The sequence below is a fragment of the Palaemon carinicauda genome, chromosome 11, assembly GCF_036898095.1.
Source record: "Palaemon carinicauda isolate YSFRI2023 chromosome 11, ASM3689809v2, whole genome shotgun sequence".
Lineage (NCBI taxonomy): Eukaryota > Metazoa > Arthropoda > Malacostraca > Decapoda > Palaemonidae > Palaemon > Palaemon carinicauda.
This window is the reverse complement of record NC_090735.1, coordinates 128,718,815-128,740,722: the sequence shown is the minus strand read 5'-3', so window position 1 is coordinate 128,740,722 and position 21,908 is coordinate 128,718,815. Positions and strand designations below refer to the sequence as shown.

General features: G+C 44.5%; 1 protein-coding gene across 2 annotated transcripts in view; it reads left to right on the top strand.

Annotated features, from left to right (window-relative positions):
• Nucleotides 1-21,908, top strand: part of LOC137650202 (protein AATF-like) — a 133,039-nt gene that overhangs the window by 87,533 nt on the left and 23,598 nt on the right. For both annotated transcript variants that reach the window (XM_068383389.1, XM_068383390.1), the window contains exons 5-8: nt 1,137-1,321; nt 19,896-19,969; nt 20,809-20,964; nt 21,704-21,899. In XM_068383389.1, coding sequence (XP_068239490.1) covers nt 1,137-1,321; nt 19,896-19,969; nt 20,809-20,964; nt 21,704-21,899 — 611 coding nt within the window. The remainder of the gene's footprint in view (nt 1-1,136; nt 1,322-19,895; nt 19,970-20,808; nt 20,965-21,703; nt 21,900-21,908) is intronic.

Below are 21,908 nucleotides of genomic sequence, written 5' to 3'. Positions count from 1 at the left end.
ATCAGACTGTTAATACGAGAAGCTCATTCACATCTGAGTGAGGAAGACCAAGCTTTGCTGAAGGTAAGGACACACGAAGTTAGAGCTGTCGCTACTTCCGTGGCCTTTAAACAAAATAGATCTCTGCGAAGTATAATGGACGCAACCTATTGGAGAAGCAAGTCAGTGTTCGCGTCTTTTTATCTTAAGGATGTCCAGTCTCTTTACGAGGACTGCTACACTCTGGGACCATTCGTAGCAGCGAGTGCAGTAGTGGGTGAGGGCTCAACCACTACAATTCCCTAATTCCATAACCTTTTAATCTTTCTCTTGAAATGTTGTTTTTGGGTTGTCCGGAAGGCTAAGAAGCCTTTCGCATCCTGGTTGATTTGGCGGGTGGTCAAAGTCATTTCTTGAGAGCGCCTAGATTAAGGGTTTTGATGAGGTCCTGTTGTATGGGTTGCAACCCTCGATACTTCAGATCCTAGGGGTCGCTCAGCATCCTAAGAGGATCGCGAGGCTCCGTAAGGAAGACGTACTTAAAAAGGCAGAGTAATTGTTCAAGTCGACTTCCTTACCAGGTACCTATTTATTTTGTTTTTGTTATTTTGATAACTTCTAAAATGAAATAAAAATTCTTAGCTCATAATGATGTAAACATATTTTGCTGGTCTCTACCCACCACCCTGGGTGTGAATCAGCTACTATAATCACCGGCTAAGTTAAATATTGAAAAATGTTATTTTGATTATAAAATAAATTTTTGAATATACTTACCCGGTGATTATAAATTAAAGGACCCTCCCTTCCTCCCCAATAGAGACGCAGTGGACCGAGGAGAAAATTGAGTTCTTTGTTTACAATGAGTACTGGGTATCTGGACGACAGATGTCGCTGTTGGGTACACCCCCTACCTGTGTAGCGATCGCTGACGAATTTTTCCGTAGAGTTTTCTGTCGAGCAACAGGGTTGCAGCTATTATAATCACCGGGTAAGTATATTCAAAAATTTATTTTATAATCAAAATAACATATTTATTGCAATTTAAACCTAAGAGGAGTATACAAATAATTACTTTGATATTAAAATTAAGTTTTTTTAAAAATTTGCTGTGATTAGTATAAGTATGCTTATTATATCTTATTTTCTCTCTTCAGCTGTATTTGACTCTTTGTTTGAATTGAGGATAGGAATGCAGAAAGGACTAAATGGTGCCAATCAATTACCCCAGTTTAACACATACAAGAGTTTTTTACAAGAAAAAGATCCAAATTATATGAAAAACTTGGCTTCTGCAAAGTCCACCACAAAAAAGTTATTGAATATATTGCTTGAAAGTCAGGTAAGGAATTATGTATATATTCAATTATTTCAATATCAAAAGTAACGGATTATAATGGTTTTTATGGTAAATATTAATGTCTTTTCATGGAAATAACAATTGAATCTGTATTGGGTTTAGAATCATTAGTGTATTATTATTATTATTATTATTATTATTATTATTATTATTATTATTACTGGCTAAGCTATAACCATAGTTGGAAAAGCAGGATGCTGTAAGCCTTTAAACTTAGTTTTCCTTACCAGGTAAGATATATTGCAGTTTTTTTTTTTGTATGTTAATTAACACATTTTATAGGTATTAGGTTGGACAGGGCACCAGCCACCCGTTGAGATACTACCGCTTGAGTTATGGGTCCTTTGACTGGCCAGACAGTTACGGTTACGGTTCATTTTCCCTTTTCTTACACCGAATAGTCTGTCCTATTCTTTACAGATTCTCCTCTGTCCTCACACATCTGACAACACTGAGATTACCAAACAATTCTTCTTGACCTAAGGGGTTACTGCACTGTAATTGTTCAGTGGCCACTTTCCTCTTGCTAAGGGTAGAAGAGACTCTTTAGCTGTGGTAAGCAGCTCTTCTAGGAGAAAAACACTCCAAAATCAAACCATTATTCTCTAGTCTTGGGTAGTGCCATAGCCTCTGTACCAAGGACTTCCACTGTCTTGGGTTAGAGTTCTCTGGCTTGAGGGTACACTTGGGTATACTATTCTATCTTGTTTCTCTTCCTTTGTTTTGTTAAAGTTTTGATAGTTTATATAGGAGATATTCATTTTAAATATTATTATTGTTCTGAAAATATTTTATTTTTCCTTGTTTCCTTATCTCACTGGGCTATTTTCCCTGTTGGAGGCTCTGGGCTTATAGCATCCTGCTTTTCCAACTAGGGTTGTAGCTTAGCAGGTAATAATAATAATGATATAATAATTGTTTTCTCTCTATCTCATTATATAAGTTGAGGGGCTTCTTTTATTTCATAATAGAACCAGGCTAGTACACATTCAATTTTTTTCTCATACTGCTTGACATTAAAGAATTTTTTTTTGATCTTGATGAGGACAAAGCAGAGCCTTTATATTACAGCAAAGTTGTATTGTCCCAGTTTTGGTTATTTTGGATTGATAGTGTATATCCTAATCTAACTTAATCTGCTTTGTACTTCCTGGTTCTTGTGGTGACTGGTGGATTCCTTCCCTCGACCGTTTTGCACTTATTGGTGACTTTTTTGAAAACTTGAATTGTTAATTGTGGTCACACAGTGCTATTACCTGCTTATCGTTTACAAGTTGTCATCCTGGAAATTTTATGTTTCACAATAAATAATTTCAAGGAAAATAACAGAAAATTAACAATACAGTAAATTTTATTGTTTCCATTTGCACTTATGAGTCACAGACCTAAAGTAAGAAAACTAATTTTCTCTTGCTAGACTCCTCCTATCTGTGGACCAACCAGTACAGTTTTGTACTCGTGCAATGACACAAAACTGCGCCATATAGTCACCCTGATGCTTTCAAGCATCAATTTAGTCAACCCTCAGTTTTTACAGGTGTTTAGGTAACATAGGCCACCACGAAGATAAAAAAACTATCTCATATTGGTACCTTAGGGACAGTCAATCTCAAGCCACACTGACCACTGCTTACTAGCAGTTGACTACCATCTTAAATAATCCACTACAGTACATTACCTTCACATGGTCCATTTACTGTGCTATAGGTTATATTACAGTGATACCTCGGTACTCGACCATAATCCGTTCGAGATCCGTGTTCGACCTCCGATTTGTTCGAGTACCGAATTTTTTTTCCCCATAAGAAATAATGGTATATATTCTATTCCGTTCCCAAGCACTCGAACAGGCCCAAAATATTAATAAAACGTGTACCTAAACAACAATAATTATCTAAATGTGTATGAAATTGGTCAGAAAATCCTATAAAACAATTTTAAACCATTTACTGTACTAAAATAAAACAATTTTAAACCATTTTCTGTACTGTAGTGAACATACCTTTGAGCAGCGGTTCGATGGCATACAGGGATGGATGTGGAGAGGATGGAAGGGGGAGGTTACTGCTTGGAAGGAGAGTCCCCTTCCATGATGTGGCGGGGTAGTTCTCCTTCAGGAGTTGTTTCTCTCTCCAATGAAAGGGTGGGCAGATCTATTTCAGGGGTTTCTTCTCTTCTTTGTCTCTTCTTTGGAGGAGAAACAGGCTTTGATGTAGCAGCTTTCTTTTCTTTTGTGAAAAACTGGTCTATTGTTAATTGTTTCTTCCTCCTCTGCAGTATTCTTCGAAAATGATACATGACACTATCATTAAACATATGCACTGCCCGGTTTGCTACTGCAATTTCTGGGTGGTATTTTTCAGCAAAAGCCTGCACATCTGCCCACTTGGAACAAATTTCATTGATGAGAGAACTTGGAACATCCTCCCTTACCTCATCCTCTTCTGAAGATTCCTGCTCCACAATCAGATCCTGCTGCTGTTGTTGTTGCAGGTGCAACAATTCCTCCACAGTCAACTCGGTAGAATGGCTTTCTACAAGCTCATCAATATCATCCTTGTCGACCTCAAGCCCCAAACTCCTGCCCATGACAACAATTTCCTCAACGACATCAGTGTCATCAGAAATTACAGGGGTAGCAGTGCTTGGACCCGCCTCTGGTTGGAAACCTTCAAACTCCCTCTCTGTGACACATGATGGCCACAGCTTACGCCAGGCAGAGTTCAATGTCCTATAGGTCACACCTCGCCAAGCTTGGTCAATCATGTTAACAGAGTTGAGGATGCTGAAGTGTTCCTTCCAGAATTCCTTTAGGGTCAACTTCGTGTCACTGGTCACTTCAAAACACTTTCTGAAAAGGGCCTTGGTATAGAGTTTTTTGAAGTTTGAAATGACCTGTTGGTCCATGGGCTGGAGTATGGGAGTAGTATTGGGGGGCAAGAATTTGATTTTGATAAAGCTGTATTCTTCTTTCAAGTCATCCTCGAGACCTGGAGGATGTGCAGGAGCATTGTCCATAACCAGAAGACATTTCATTGGCAAGCTCTTTTCAATGAGGTAAGCCTTAACCTGGGGGGCAAACACTTCGTTTATCCACTCAGTAAAGAATTGTCTTGTGACCCAAGATTTAGTGTTCGAGCGCCACATAACTGGTAGTGCACTTTTACAAATATTATTTCGTTTGAACACCCGGGGGTTGTCCGAGTGGTACACTAACAAGGGTTTGATCTTGCAATCGCCACTTGCATTTGCACACAGCAACAATGTTAGCCTATCTTTCATTGGCTTGTGACCTGGCATCTTCGTCTCGTCCTTGGTAATGTACGTATTGGCTGGCATTTTCTTCCAAAATAACCCAGTCTCATCACAATTAAAGACTTGTTGTGCGATCAAATTTTGTTCATTTATGTACCGATCGAATTCCCCCACGTATTTATCGGCTGCAATTTGATCCGAACTAGCTGCCTCCCCATGCCTAGTAACACGATGAATACCTGTTCTATTACGAAACTTTTCAAACCAACCCCTGCTCGCTTTAAATGTAAATGAATCACTTTCACTGGTACTCGGACTTTTCTTCACTAATTCTTCATAGATATGCAACGCTTTTTCACAAATGAACGCTTCACTAACACTTTCCCCGGCCAACTGTTTTTCTTTAATAAATATTAAAAGCAACTTTTCCATCTCCTCAATCACTTGTGGCCTTTGCTTAGTTACCGCCGTAACTCCCGTTGCAACATTCGCCTTCTTAATCATTTCTTTATGCTTTAAAAACGTAGAAATGGTCGACTTCGCCATTCCGTATTCTACCGCTAAATCGGACACTCGTACACCATTCTCATATTTCGCTATAATTTCCTTCTTCAACTCGATCGTTGTTCGCACTGTTTTCCTCTTCTCCTTCCCCTTAACACTCATTACTTTCTTGGGACTCATTATGAAAGCTAAAAAAGCAATTAAAAGCACTGAAAATCACTAAATCACAACGAATGCTGATCGCGCGTTGTCTGAGTGACGCTCTCGAGAGAACTGATGCTTCCCGAACAAGCGAGAGTGGCCGAGATGGCGCGATCATCACAAAGCCCATGCGGTCGTCACGTGTTCGGCTGGTCGAGTACCGAATTTTTGGTCGAGCACCGCAGCAAAAATTTCTCGAAAATTTTGGTCGAACTCCGAATTGTTCGAGTATAGAGTCGTTCGACTACCGAGGTATCACTGTACGTAGTTATTTAGTATAGTACTGTACAAACTCCTATTTTTTCAATATTTAACTTAGCCGGTGATTATATAGCTGCAACTCTGTTGCCCGACAGACAACTCTACGGTAAAAACTCGCCAGCGATCGCTACACAGGTTGCGGGTGTGCCCAACAGCGCCATCTGTCGTCCAGATACCCAGTACTCAATGTAAACAAAGACTCAATTTTCTCTCTGTCGAGCTATCGACAAGACGTACTTACTCGCTGTTGCTAAACTGGAGTTTTTTCACAACTAATTGGTGAAGTACTTTATTCTAGTTTTGAGCTTTTGCTATGCAGGTGTTTTATCTTCATCTTAAATCTTGAACTCGTTTTGGATAGATTTAATTATGGTGACAAAGAGAGTATGGACTTTCTTTGACTTTTAAATGGCCGACCCTTCCCTTAGACGGAAGTGTGTTTAGGCTTTTAGTAATTATCTTATCACGTTATAGATTTTCCTATATATTTTATATCTCTCCACCTTTATTAGGCCTCTTCGATTAACTTTCCATTTATTATAAACATATAAAAATAAATTTTAATGTTTTGTTTATATAGACCTTTCCTGAGAGTAGGCGGTCCTAACTTGGAAACCGAAGTTAATCAACGTTGAGCCCTTTACATCGTAATTAGCTTTTAAAGAGCTAAGGATTTAAAACTTTTTAAATGTAATATTTTATGAAAGAATTTCTTTGATAGTCTTCGTACTGTTTTCAAAGATGAACTAACGTTTAGTTTTTTTATGCTACGCAGTTGTTGACATTCAGGATGTTCAACATGCGCTCTATCGTTACGATAGAGAGAGTGTATCAAGGTTTCACTTTGCAGTAAGAGTAAATCGATTCTGACGTTTTGTTCATTCTTTCTTAGCTTAAATGTTTTAAATTCTAATTTAAAGGAACTTTTTATTTGAAAAACCTTTCAGTGTTTTCCTTTAGTCAAATAACATGTTTTTTTGACGAAATATAATTGGGCTCTTCTCTTAGGTGCGAAATCAAGAGAGAAAGAGAGAGAGAGATAGAGACGGAGGGAGAGAGAGGAGAGAAAACGTTCCGTTCAAGCGGGTAACGTTGTTCTCGAGTTACTCTCGTCCCAAGTCGCTGTACGGGGAGGAAGGATAAACGTTTTTAGTTTTTTATTCTCGTCCCCAGGCTATGTGCGGTGAGAGATTGAAAACGTAGTTATATGAACTAGTGTTTAGTCTCTTTCCCAGCCACTGATTTTTTTTTTATCTTAAAATATGTTTTCTGTTTTTTGCTGGTATTAATGAGCTTGCATTATACGACTGATTTCGCAATTACTACCTTTTAATGAAGGGTAGAATTGCGTGTTTCAGGTAGAAATCAGTAAAAGTTTTGATTTCAGTGAAATAAGTGCAAAACAGAAAATCGAAGTGATAAAGTGATATGCGCAAAGTGTTACAGTGTTGCGTCCGAGGGTTCGTCTGTTCGTGCCTGTCGTTCACCTAGTCCGGGACCTCTTGCATGCTCCCAAGCCCAGGGGAGAAGTAATGTCAAACGACTTATGGGTTCGAGAGGCCTTGATCAACGAACAGACGTTTTCCCTCTATGGTATCGGGTGTATCTTACCAAGATCTCCCCTACCATAAGACTAGAGAGACGTTGTTTCTCCTCGTCATCCGAAGGCTTTTCGCATAAGAAACCTGTCACAAGGCTTCGAAGCCCTTAAGCGAAAGTCAGTCCTTTCAGGACAGGTCCAGCGTCCTGGTTACAACCATTAGGACAGCTCTGACCCTATGCAGTCATCGGATAACTGCTCGCCGCCTAACAAAAGCGTAACACAGACTCCGAGAGTCTTTTTTTTGTAGGCAAAGTGTTGCGGTCACAGACGTTACCCTCGTCTCTTACCACAACCATTTCCGTTGATCCTTAATGGGGTGTATGGCAAGGCATGCACTATATGCTTGCCTCCCTTATGGAAGACTATTCTGCCGATTAGTCCGTTGAGTCTAGCCGTTTATCTCATCGATATCCGGGCTTTCAGCCAACCTAACGTTCCTTTGTGCTTACTGTTGATGTTGGCGTAGCTTAGTCACGTCAGTCAGGTTGTTTAGAACCACACTCGATGCGGTCTCGTGTGGTTTTTCAGCCGCATTTGGACGTTAGGCCACTGGCTGATGCTCCTGTTGACGTTCAAGACGTTCACTAACAATCGGAGTTGACTTGTTTTGACGCTGTGCGTCAACCTCCGCATTCTAGAGTTGTTTTGACTGCTCAGTCTAGGCAGTCAAAGCAGTCTCGAGTGGACGCTGTGCGTCCTCACACACCTGTTGTGGTTGACAGTTCAGTTGTTGACAATTCACAGACTGTCAAGCAGTTACATGACGTTGCGTTCTGGTCCGCTACTAATGCACCAGTGAGTGTGGACTCTGCTTGTAAAGCATTGCCACCACGGTAGGTCTCTCCCTTGCTTGAGACTCAGCTTTTATCGGACAAGGTTCCTGTAGATGAGGAAGTTGCTGTTCCCCCTCCTACTGATATTACCTTGAGGACTCTGTCAGATGGAGAGGAGTCTAAAGCTGCTTAGCCTCCTATGGACTTTAATTAAATCATGATGATTTTTTAAGGATCTTTGTCCGGATCTTTTTGTAACTGCTGCTCCTCGTTCGCCTAACGTCAGAGCTTACACTAGGCCTAGCTACTTCGAAGCCGTTGTTTTTAAGCTAGTGCTCTCTCGCTCTCCTAGAGAGCTTTACGTTGGCTAGGCGACTGGTTTTTCACCAGGAGGAGTTTGGGGGATACAGCCTTTGCTTTCCCTTCTTTTAAACTGGTTTATAGAGCGAGAGTCTGATATGACACTAGAGAAGTTCTCGGCTTGGGAGTTCATGCCTCTGCCCAGATAGACTTCTCAATTCTCGTAGACTCTCCCTGGCGCCTGGCCAGGAGACGCTCCAAGTTGTTTACAGGTCAACTTCACAGCTGTTTTCGAGCGTTTGAAGTTTTGCTGTACAATTATGTCATGCATAACAAGGCTTTCAGGGATGGTAAGCGGTTCCGCCTCAGTCGCTAACCCCGTCTGTTGCCACACCTGCTCCCGTAGACCCTAAATGGGCTTTGCTGCAAGACATGCAGTCCAAGCTTGCGTCCTTGATAGAGGACTTTAATGCGGAGAAGGTTGCTACCGAACCTTCTGGCCAACAACCTTCCAACCAGTTGGTTGTGCGCCCTGTTGACGCTGAGGTAACCTACTCGCGTCTGCCAGTTGAGGTGTTCCTCCACCGATGCGACCCAGTGTGGGTTGCCAGCCGCACGTTGACGTTAAGCGACGCTCGGAGGTGGTTGTTGACGTTCAGGACGTTCAACAACCAGCAGAGGTGACTTGTTTTGACGCAGTGCGTCAACCTCAGCAACCCGGTAGGGTGTTGACTGCACAACCCAGACGGTCTAGACAGTCTCGGGTTGACGCTGTGCTTCCTCGCGCACCCATGGTTGTTGACAGTTCACAGACTGTGCAGCAGTTCCATGATGTTGCGTCCGGCTCCGTCACGCATCCACCAGTGCGACCGGACTCAGCGAGCCAGACGTTGCCCACTCCGTTGCCGTTCCCTCATCAGTTTTCGGATGAGGAACCCTCTGATGAGGACGTTGCTGAACAACAAGACGATCAGCCCCCAGAATAGATCAAGCCCTGCTATCCATCCAGAAGATGCTGAAGAAGGAACGCTGCTCAGTCAGGCTGTGGATGAGTCTGGTAGGGACGCTGTCATCCGTGGAACAATTTGTGTCACTAGGAAGACTACACCTCCGTCCTCTTCAATACCATCTAGCTTTTCACTGGAAAAAGGACAAGACGCTAGAAGCGGTCTCGATCCCAGTTTCCGAAAAGATAAAGTCTTGTCTGACTTGGTGGAAGGACAATATCAACATAAGAGAGGGTCTTCCCCTGGCTGTTCAGACTCCCAACCACGTTCTCTTCTCGGACGCATCGGACGTGGGCTGGGGCGCGACACTAGACGGTCGGGAATGCTCAGGACTGTGGAACTCGAGTCAGAGGAGCATGCATATCAACTGCAAGGAGCTGTTGGCAGTACATCTGGCCTTGAAAAGCTTCAAGTCTCTCCTTCAAGGCAAAGTGGTGGAGGTGAACTCGGACATCACCACGGCCTTGGCATACATCTCCAAACAAGGAGGTACCCACTCACTGACGTTGTACGAGATCGCAAGGGACCTGCTCATCTGGTCAAAAGGTCAAGACATCTCCCTAGTAACGAGGTTCATCCAAGGCGACTTGAACGTCATAGCAGATTGTCTCAGTCGGAAAGGGCAAGTAATTCCAACCGAATGGACCCTCCACAAGGATGTGTGCAAGAGACTTTGGGCCACTTGGGGTAAAACCATCCATAGATCTCTTTGCAACCTCGCTGACCAAGAGGCTTCCAATCTATTGCTCTCCAATCCCGGACCCAGCAGCAATACATATAGATGCTTTCCTCCTAGATTGGTCACATCTGGATCTCTACGCATTCCCACTGTTCAAGATTGTCAACAAGGTACTGCAGAAGTTCACCTCTCACGAAGGGACAAGGTTGACGTTAGTTGCTTCCCTCTGGCCCGCGAGAGAATGGTTCACCGAGATACTTCGATGGTTAGTAGACGTTCCCAGTAGTCTTCCTCTAAGGGTAGACCTTCTACGTCAGCCACACGTAAAGAAGGTACTCCAAAGCCTCCACGCTCTTCGTCTGACTGCCTTCTGACTATCGAAAGACTCTCGAGAGCTAGAGGCTTTTCGAAGGAAGCAGCCAGTGCGATTGCTAGAGCAAGGAGAGCTTCTTCCATTAGAGTCTACCAATCGAAGTGGGAAGTCTTCCGAGACTGGTGCAAGTCAGTTTCTGTATCCTCGACCAGTACCTCTGTAGCTCAAATAGCTGTTTTTTTCTTATACCTGAGAAAAGGACGATCCCTTTCAGCTCCCACTATCAAGGGCTACAGAAGCATGTTGGCATTGGTCTTCCGGCATAGAGGCTTAGATCTTTCCAAACATAAAGATCTGCAAGACCTCCTTAAGTCTTTTGAGACCACCAAGGAGCGTCGTTTGGCTACCCCTGGATGGAATTTAGACGTGGTACTAAGATTCTTCATGTCAGACAGGTTGGAGCCGTTACAATCAGCCTCCCTGAAAGATCTCACTCTTAAGACTCTTTTCCTGGTATGCTTAGCCTCGGCTAAAAGAGTCAGTGAGATTCATGCCTTCAGCAAGAACATAGGATTTTCGTCAGAAAAAGCCACTTGTTCGCTACAACTTGGTTTTCTAGCCAAAAATGAGCTGCCTTCTCGGCCTTGGCCTAAATCTTTCGATATCCCCAGCTTATCGGAGATCGTAGGCAATGAACTAGAAAGAGTCTTATGCCCTGTTAGAGCTCTTAAGTTCTATTTAAAGCGTACTAAACCTTTACAAGGCCAATCTGAAGCTTTATGGTGTTCAGTTAAGAAACCATCCTTGCCTTTGTCAAAGAATGCTTGGTCAGACTTTATCAGATTGTTAATACGAGAAGCTCATTCACATCTGAGTGAGGAAGACCGAACTTTGCTTAAGGTGAAGACGCACGAAGTTAGAGCTGTAACAACTTCCGTGGCCTTTAAGCAAAATATATCTCTGCAAAGTATAATGGACGCAACCTATTGGAGAAGCAAGTCAGTGTTCGCGTCATTTTACTTGAAAGATGTCCAGTCTCTTTACAAGAACTGCTACACACTGGGACCATTCGTAGCAGCGAGTGCAGTAGTGGGTGAGGGCTCAACCACTACAATTCCCTAATTCCATACCCCGTTTTAATCTTTCTCTTGAAATGTTTTTAATATTGTTTTTTGGGTTATCCTGGTTGATTTGGCGGGTGGTCAAAGTCATTTCTTGAGAGCGCCTAGATTAGGGGTTTTGATGAGGTCCTGTTGTATGGGTTGCAACCCTTGATACTTCAGATCCTAGGGGTCGATCAGCATCCTAAGAGGATCGCGAGGCTCCGTAAGGAAGACGTACTTAAAAGGCAGAGTAATTGTTCAAGTCGACTTCCTTACCAGGTACCTATTTATTTTGTTTTTGTTATTTTGATAACTTCTAAAATGAAATAAAAACTCTTAGCTCATAAAAGTGTAAACATATATTACTGGTCTCTACCCACCCCCCTGGGTGTGAATCAGCTATTATAATCACCGGCTAAGTTAAATATTGAAAAATGTTATTTTGATAATAAAATAAATTTTTGAATATACTTACCCGGTGATTATAAATTAAAGGACCCTCCCTTCCTCCCCAATAGAGACGTAGTGGGACTAGGAGAAAATTGAGTCTTTGTTTACATTGAGTACTGGGTATCTGGACGACAGATGGCGCTGTTGGGCACACCCGCAACCTGTGTAGCGATCGCTGGTGAGTTTTTACCGTAGAGTTGTCTGTCGGGCAACAGAGTTTCAGCTATATAATCACCGGGTAAGTATATTCAAAAATTTATTTTATTATCAAAATAACATTTCTATGAAACACCTGATGTTCTTACTGTTTTTGTCTTTAAAAATTTGGTTATGTCGATGTTACCCCTTAAAAATTAAAAATTCACCCATTTTATTTCTTTTCTATATACTAATGCCTCTAGTAAACAATGAAACTAATGGTGTCTGCTGACAGTAATATGCTGAGCATGTTTTGTCATCTTCAGTCTTCAAGTCTACTTGGAACAATGTTGATGTACACTCCAGATTGTAGATGTTTTGTTTGCTGTTTACTCTTGTAATAACTGAACTCTCATATAGTGCAACTCCCCCCCTCCCCCATTTTCACTTATAAAAAATGATTTTATGTATCATGCTAGTTCCTTTATTGAGAAACTAGTTCTTTTTCTTGTCTTATATCTCAGTAACGTAAATAAGTACTGTAAAAGAGAATGACAAAAGTATTGTTAGTAACGCTATGATTGTTGTGTAAATGCATACAACCACAATAATAACAGAACAAAATATAATGTTTTTGTTAACAACCTATTCATAAAACAACAACTGTTTTGCTTGCATTTCAACCATCATACAATAGCTAACAATTACTGTAGTTACATCACAAATGACATGAAGTAGACTAGGACTGATATACTTTTACATTATACCTTTTTCTATTACGTAGAAAAGGTCTTCAAGGAAATATAATGCTAAATATAAAGAAGCTGTAACTAAAGCTGAGAAAATGAGAAAGTTATGTCCAAAACTGGTGAAAACAAAAAGAAAATTAGTGGGAATTCCTTATAAATGTGCAAATGGCAGATTTAAATGTAAAGGGTCAAATTTAGAGAATAGCATAGCAAAGTTTGTGTGAAAACCAAGAAAATTGTTTTTTTATAACAGGATCTGATATAAGACTTTATGAAATTAAAGAAGTAAGAAAAATGGTCATTCCTGAGTTTATTAACATGGATGCCAAACTTTTTTTTGGACTTTTATATAATGTTAAAGTATTTTTATACCATGCATTTCAAAGACTTGAGTCTCTCATCCAAAAAAACAATAGTTTTATATACCTTGCTTCTCTTCTGATTAGCGAAGTTGAGCGATGTTGGGTTGGTCAGTTTTAGAGTAGATGACCACCTTAAAACTGAATACTGTTTTAAAGTTTGCCATAGCAATTCGGTTTTCATTATTTCTAGATATTGATAAATGAAGACAAGGAATATGCTCCTTGGCAGGACAAGTCCTTAAAGTTACTTTTTAGAGGGTTCACTATTGTAGAGATTTGATTCTCAATGTCCGGTGACAGTTGGGCGAGTCTTTCTAACCTTATTCAAGTTTTACTGTACTTTGGGTAACAGGGTTTCTTTCTTGATTTATGGGCTATATGCTGTGCAGTAACAGCATTGGATGTTTTAAATCATTACATTAAGAAATATTTATTGAAATATACTTTGTTCCAACACAAAATACTTACCGAGAACTACTTTCTTTTGGAGTCACTTGTGATCCCTCTTTCTCGACCAAGGTTTTTCCCGCCGTTAACCCCCTACTCCGCTTTACATAGGCCTACCCCCGCCGCCAAGGAATGTGCCCTGAGGGCAGGATTAGGGCAGGTCACTGCTTCTCCGGGTCATTCTCCTCATTAAGTTCCTTGGTCGTGAGCTGTACACAGCTCACTCTCGTCTCTCTCGATCCTTTGGTGCGTTTGTGTTCCACGTGTTTCCAGCGTGGGGACTTGTGTTTTTTCGCAGTGCGTTATTCTCAAGTGTTACAGTGCGTTCTCCTTGTGTATATCCCCAGTGTACGTATAGCTCACTAGTGTTGTGCCATTCGTGTGCGAACGATGGATCATGTGCGCTGTTGCCCTGGGCCTAGAGCCGGAAAGTCGTGTGGGGCTTTCCTCTCAAAGCCAGAGGTAGATCCTCACTCCCTTTGTTCCACGTGTAGGGGAAAAGTTTGCTCCTCAGCAGACACGTGTCCGGAGTGCGTAAGTTGGGATGATATCCAGTGGGTACGCTACGGTGCTAAAAAGAAGAAATCTTCGAAGCGTTCCCCCAGGAAGATTAGTGTCGTATCTTCGTTACCGTCGGCTAGTGATCGGTCCGACGAAGCCTCAGCTTCTCCGTCTCCTTCTCAGAGGAGAGGACAAGAAGCCTCTAGTGTTGTAGAAGGTCAAGACGTTCTTCCCAGGGAATCCAGTGCGAAGGAAGAACCAAGGGCGGGCCCCTCTAGGGCTAACGAAGGGCCCGGTAGTGCTTCGGGTGAATCAGGCCTTGTGGTGGGGGACCACGCGTCCTCTGAAGACCCCTTATGGGGCAGTGTTGTAGTATCAGAGTCCCCTCCGCCCTCGTGGACCGGTGCGTCGGGCTCTCCCCCGCCAGGGGACAGCCAAACTAGAGTTCGCCGCACAAGTAGCGATGCCTTCGGATGGAAGCTACCGAAGACGCCAGGGAGGTCACCGCTAAGAATGGACGTGACCCTGGACCCCTGGCCCCCTAGCATGGAAAGATTAGACTCTGTGCTGACGATCTCCACGGCGGTTCCCGAGGACTTCCTCCAGCCTTCGATCTCGGGCACCCGGCGTCGAGGAAATTCCCCCGCGGATCACGCTAACAACCGTTACGCGAGAAATGTGGCGCCGTCGGACTCGTCAGAAGTAGACTCATCTTCCGAGGAGGAAGTCGGGGAAACGACGCAGGAGAAGAGAACTGTCCGAGAGTGAACATTCCCGCTCTAGGTCAAGGTCGCGGCCCAGCAAGAAGCGCTCCCGCTCCCATTCTCGTAAGTATAGGAGAAATGTCTCTCCCGGGGGCGCCTGGGTCTACGTACCTTCAGGAGAGTCCAAGAGGCTCCATTCACCAGACCCTCGATCCAGCGAACGTGCATCTAGGCTGCCGCTCTCTACGTACAGCCTAGAACCGCGCGACCTGGCACGCAGGAAAGACCTCTCGCAGAGGCATAAGTCCTCGAGGTCTCCGGTTCACCCCGCCCAGCGGGGGGAAACGCGCTTCTTTGCAGGCAGCCTGACCGAACCAGCCCAGCTGGTGCGGCCATCGAGTAAGAAGGAACGGTTCCCGTTGTCGGGTCAGCCCACCGGGACCGTGACTTCCGCTTCCAGAGCCTTAGGGCAACCAAGTGCCCTCCCTGAGCCGGTGGTACCCACCTTGCAGCGAGATCCACCCTCTTACGGAGCTCACTACAGTTACAGGGCGGCCCCCCTGGACCCAAGGGCTGGACGACCGGTCTGCCGAACCAGCAACCCGGCGCCCCCACTCCAGGCCGAGGCCTCGGCTGACGGAGGAGAAGCTTCCCCGTCGGAGGACTCCGCATATAGAAGAGTGGTGGGCCTCATCAGGAGGCACCATGGGATTACGGAACCCTCGGCGCCAAAGGGGGATTCCTGGAGATCAAGCCTCCTGAGAATTACCCATCACGCCATCCTTCCGAAGTCTTCCCTGGCCCTTCCTCTTGCCCCAGACCTGGTACTAGGGCAGGAGTACATAGACAACTTGGTGGCCAGCAATGCGGAAGCCCCCAAGTCCCAGAGTGCCTCGAAACTGCTCCAGGGCCTCAAAGCGCAGGGGAAAGTATACATTCTGGAAGGGCGGCGCCCAGGCCCCTGTAGAGTGGACCCGGCCTTGGACATCCTAGGACAAGGCGGCTCAGACGAAAGGGCCTCTTCAGCCCCGGTTTCCTTCTCTCCTACGGAAGCCGCCATGATGGAGGAGATGTCGCGGGACCTGGTTAACGTCTCCTCATGGCTGGGCTGGTGGGCCTCCACTTTAGTAAACGTGCAGGCCTCCGTCGACCCCGAAGATCCTGAACAGCAAAGCCTCCTGACGGACCTTCTCACCTCCGGGGGGAAAACGTTTAAGTTTCTCTCGTACCAGGCGCTCGCCCTTACGGCCAACTGGGTCCTAAGGAAACGAGACACGGTCCTAGCTAAGGTATCTTGGAGGATCCCGGACAGAGAGGCCCGAGCCGTACGTAGCCTGCCCTTGTGGGGTGAGTCTCTATTCCCATTAAAAGAGCTGGAGAACCTGATGGAGAAAGTGTCTAAGAAGAAAGAGGCCAACGTCCCCAGACCTGCATCGTCTAAAAGGCCTCCATACAGGAGGGCCGCCTCAGATAGCGCCGTGACTCCTCAGGCCGCCCCCAGCACTTCGAGGAGGGACGCCCCTTCCTCCTCCTGGACAACAACTCCTCAGCTCTCCCGCAGAGGAGCACCAGCTTCTTCCAGCTCCTTCAGGTCGGGTTACTCCTCCTCTAGGAGAGGCAGATCAGGCCGCCCCTCTAGGAGAAGGTAGAGGGAGAGGCCCCCTACTCCCGCCCAAGCCTCGGGTTGGGGGATGCCTCAGACCGCATTGGCAAGCATGGAAGGCACAAGGAGCGGATCCTTGGACGGTGTCCGTCCTGAAGGAGGGCTACAGGCTCTCCTTCATAGCGGATCCACCCCCTCTTATTTCAGCCAGCCAGACAGAATGGTTGGCCCCCAGAGACCCGATGAAAAGGGCCGCCCTTCAAGAGGAGATTTCCTCCATGTTAGAGAAGGGTGCCATGGCAGAGGTCCTTCTCCCAGGCCCAGGCTTCTACAGCCGCCTGTTCCTGGTAGAGAAAGCAACGGGAGGGTGGAGACCCGTGATAGACCTGTCGGCCCTCAACAAGTTCGTCAAGAAGACGGACTTCAAGATGGACACCCCAAAATCCGTCTTGCTGTCCTTGAGGGAGAAAGATTATATGATGACTGTCGACCTCAAGGACGCATACTTCCAGATCCCTGTCCACCCGTCGAGTCGGAAGTTCCTCCGGGTGAAATGGGGTTCCCAGATCCTGCAGTTCAAGACCCTTTGCTTCGGTCTGTGGACGGCCCCTCAAGTATTCACGAGGGTCTTCGCGACAGTCTCAGTGTGGGTTCACGAACGGGGTATCCGTCTCATCAGATACCTGGACGACTGGTTGCTCCTTTCCACCTCAAGGGCCCTCTTGGAGGAGGAAGGGAGAAACCTCCTCCAGTTTTGCAGGAATCTGGGAATCGTAATCAATCTGGAAAAGTCAAACTTAACACCATCCAACAGAATGGGATACTTGGGGATGACGTTGGATACCGTGCAGGGGAAAGTTTTCCCCTCGGAAGACAGGATACGGAACCTCAAGCACATCATTCAGCCGTTCCTGTCAGAACATTCCAGGAGGGCGAGAGACTGGCAGAGACTGATAGGTCACCTGGTCTCATTGGAGAAACTGGTTCCCTAAGGGAGGATGAGGCTCAGACCCATTCAATGGAACCTCAAGAGCCTCTGGTCCCAGACGGACTCGCAGAAAGCGTTAATTCCAGTCCTTCCAGACACGAGAACCTCCCTAGAATGGTGGCACTGCCAGTCGAACTCCCTCAAGGGGATGCCCCTCGGGTCCAGTCCCCCCGAGTACCTCCTGTTCACAGACGCCTCCAACCAAGGGGGGGGGGCCCACCTTCTGGAGGAGACAGCACGAGGTACCTGGTCGGAGAGCGAAGAGCGTCTACACATCAATGTCCTAGAACTAAGAGCAGTCCAGAAGGCATGTCTTCACTTTGCAAGTCGGCTAAAAGGAAACACCGTGGCGTTAATGTGCGACAACGCCACGGTAGTGGCCTACATAAAGAAGCAAGGGGGCATGAGATTGAAAGAACTTTGCGACCTCGCCATAGACATCCTACATTGGGCAGACGAGCAGCAAGTGGTGCCGCTAGCAAGGTTCATCCCTGGGAAGAAAAACGTTCTGGCCGACGGCCTCAGCAGAATGGGTCAAATAGTGGGGACAGAGTGGTCTCTACACCCAGAAGTAGCCAGACTCATCATTCAACGCTGGAGCTCCCCGGTGATGGACTTCTTTGCAACAAAGCTCAACGCCCAACTACCGGTCTATTGCTCCCCGGTCCCAGACCAAAAGGCAGCCCTAGAAGACGCCTTCCAGCACAAGTGGGACAACCTGGATGTGTACGCTTTTCCCCCCTTCACGTTAATAAGACAGGTACTCAACAGAGTAAGGGCCTCCCAAAACCTGAAGATGACTTTGGTAGCGCCCTGGTGGGCGGAGAGAGAGTGGTTCGCGGACCTAAAAGACCTAGCGAGCCAACCACCTTGGCCTCTGCCCGCCAGGTCAGACCTCCTGCACCAACCGCACTTCTTCAGGCTCCACGACAACCCTCTCTCTCTTCGCCTTCATACCTGGAGACTATCGAGGGGCTCTTGAAGAAAGAGGGGTACTCCTCCACGACAGCTAAGAGAATGTCCCTATACCTGAGGAGATCCTCAACCGCGTTATACCAGGCGAAGTGGGCCTCCTTCACGAAGTGGTGCTCGGAGAAACACATTAGACCTCTTAAAGCTTCGGTCCCGGACATAGCTAAGTTTCTGGTGTATCTTAGAGATAAAGTGGGAATGTCAATTCCAGCCATTAAAGGAGTTCGAGCCGCCTTAGGCCAAGTCTTCCTCCTGAAAGGCATCGACCTGGGGACCTCGAGACACATAGCGATGCTGATCAGGAGTTTCGAGCAATCCTGCCCCCCTCAAGCTAGGAGAGTGCCCAGGTGGGACCTAGCCAAGGTCTTGAAGATGCTAAGTCGTCCTCCCTTTGAACCCCTGAAAGATATCGGGGACAAGGACCTCACCCTCAAGACCGTCTTCTTGCTAGCCTTAGCTTCGGCTAAGAGAGTGGGTGAGATCCATGGTCTGTCTTACGACGTTTCGCACTCCAAAGGGTGGAAGGAAGTGTCCTTCAGGTTCGTGCCCTCCTTTGTGGCGAAGACTCAGAACCCAGCAGTCTGGGACCCGAGGTTTGAAGGTTTCTCAATTCCAGCCATTCCCAAGACGGGCATTACGGAAGACTTGAAGTTATGCCCAGTACGGACGCACAGAAAATACCTGGAAAGGACAGCTCATCTCCGACCAGGTATCAAGAACCTCTTCGTTTCCACAGGTGTTAATAGGAAGCAAGTTTCCAAGAACACCATTTCCTTCTGGCTGAGACAAGTCATCGCTAGAGCCTATGAAGAGGATAAAATGGCAGTGCCAGGCACTCCCCGCCCCCATGACATCAGGGGTCTGAGCACCTCCTTGGCCTTTGAGAGAAACATGGCGGTGGGGCAGATCCTACAGGCAGACACTTGGTCGCGAGACCTTTACTGCCCACTACCTCAAGGATTATTCAAGGAAATCCTTGGACGGGTTCTCCATTGGGACAGTCATTGCCGCCATCCAAGCTGTGTAGCGGTAGGCCAGAGGCTGTCCCCAACGATGAACACATTCTTCGCGACTACATCCGGAGAAAATCGTCAGAAGAAGTTTTAAGAGGTAAGTCTTAGATAATAGCGTAAGGTTGCGCAGTTACCCTCACTCCGCACTCTGATAGGCCCCCGCATTCCATAGCCCTCTAGGCACTACGTGCCGAGTCAAGTGTCAGAATAGCACTCCCGCCTCCTAAAGTATAAGTCTCCAAAAGAAAGTAGTTCTCGGTAAGTATTTTGTGTTGGAACAAATCAAAAATTTTAAGTAATTTTTATTTTTCCTAACATACTTACCGAGAACTACTTTCGGGTAATGGCCCTCCCTTCCGTCCCCGAGTGCCATCCTTCCATTGCCAAGTTGGGCTAAACGACGAACTTAATGAGGAGAATGACCCGGAGAAGCAGTTACCTGCCCTAATCCTGCCCTCGGGGCGCATTCCTTGGCGGCGGGGGTAGGCCTATGTAGAGCGGAGTAGGGGGGTAACGGCGGGAAAAACCTTGGCCGAGAAAGAGGGATCACAAGTGACTCCAAAAGAAAGTAGTTCTCGGTAAGTATGTTAGGAAAAATAAAAATTACTTAAGATTTTTGATTTCTTTCAGATGATGCTTGCAAACCAAAATCCTGAAACTAAATATTTGATGTCTGACAGTAAGAAACAGTCCTCTATGGATAGGTGAGTAGTTTTATATGGAGGGTAGTGCTTGTGTTTAGAGGTTAGGACGTTTTTTTGTGCCATCTTTTAATGTCGTCTTTACATATCCAAGTCCCCAAAAATGGTATATAGTGAATTGACAGAACCCAAAGCTGCTCGATTAAAGACGCATGTTCATAAAATCAAGAGTTCTATCTATTTAACTAATTTTTAAGTACAACATTATGTTAATTTTTTATTTCATGATAAGAGAAGTGTCAAACATTGGCAGATATTGATCCTAGGCTGATGGTATATAAGTGATTAGGAGCAAGACAAGTTTTAGCATCTTACATTGAAGTTCAGACTTTTTTAGCCATCATCATCATTGTAATGTATTTTCCATTTGCTATTATATCATCCAAAATATACCTTTTGAGATTCCTTGTCATATCTGAAGCAAGTTTGACTAAATGATAGACAGTACAGTACATGAAATACAAACCTAGTTTTTTTTTTTTTTTATTATCATTTTTTTCGATGGGAAGTGTTTGTTTTTAGGGTCATGCTTTCTGTTGCTGAGATCACCCCCAAATGCTCTAATTATGTATGTAGTAATTCTCAAACATTCGGTTCGATGGTTTTAAAAGCTTTATCAGTCCAACTGTAATGGGCTATTTATGATGTAAGTATACGGGAACTTGGAACTTCTTTTACACAATCCTATTACTTATAATACATAGAGTTTCATGTCTTTTGGATAGTAACTGAATGGTAGGGGATTTTTCTTACCTCGTGATAGGCTAATTATAAGAATGTAAACTATTCGTATGATAATTTTTTTTCTGTTTTTAATTTGATGTTTGATTTTTTCCTTTTAGTGATGAGGAAGTAACAAGCAGTGAAGATGAAATAAAAACAAGAGAGAACAGTGTTAAACGAGGTACTAAGAGAAAATTGAAAGTGGCAGAATACAGTAATATTTTGAATAAGAGGCATGCAGCTTTGTTGCCCTTTAGGGATGAAACCCTTACCAGGTAAGATATATTGCAATTATGCTTGTATGTTAATTAGCCCATTTTGCAAGTCACATGAGGTTTTCATTGGTTTGAGGGAAATTAGTAAACCACACCCCACTGTCAAGTATTTAGTTATAAGTGTACAGTTTGTGTTTACATGTGCAGATGACCCAATGTTAATATTAGAATCGATAGTAACAGGCTGTACAAATGTATAATAACTTGGAAGGGAAAGAATTGAAATCAGCATCATGATGATTGAAAGGGAAGTAAAGGTAAATTGTTTTCACATAATTGGCATAGAGGACGCTTGAGAAATTTGTGGAGTTAAATTCATTACTTAATCAAATGTAACAGATGGTATTATAAGATAAAAACATGATTACAAAACTTACGTGGAATAAGGCATTTTTTTATTTCCAAAATATGAGTAAATTGCAACAGCTGGGAGATGGAGTACCATGTTGTAGTGGAAGGAAGTGTCTTAGAATAGGTGGAATATTTTTATTTTCTTTGAGACACTGAACGATGAAGCGGGTATTTAGAGGGCAATAAGAAAAAAGGAGGCAACAGCATGAATGAAGTTGAAAGAGATTTATATGGAAGACAGTTTCATAGGAAAATCATGTTATGAATGAGGAAATTGGAAATAACAGTTGGAAAATAGCCTGTTTCTTTTGTGTGTTCATTAATTATTTTATATATCATCTATATTACTTTAATTCATTGTATTTCATAGGAAATTCTTATTCTTCAGGTGGTATGAAAAGACTAAGTTGCTTTTAAGTGCAAGAGGACGTGATAAATTTGGTGGATTTGAAGTATCTGCTTTACAGCAATTGAAGAATATTCTCAATAATAAGGCACAGCTCATTAAACGCACACAGCTTACTGGTGTTACAAGAGGGAGTACTTACCATATCTTAGGAACGAATGATGAGAGCATTGCTGAGGTAAGTAGA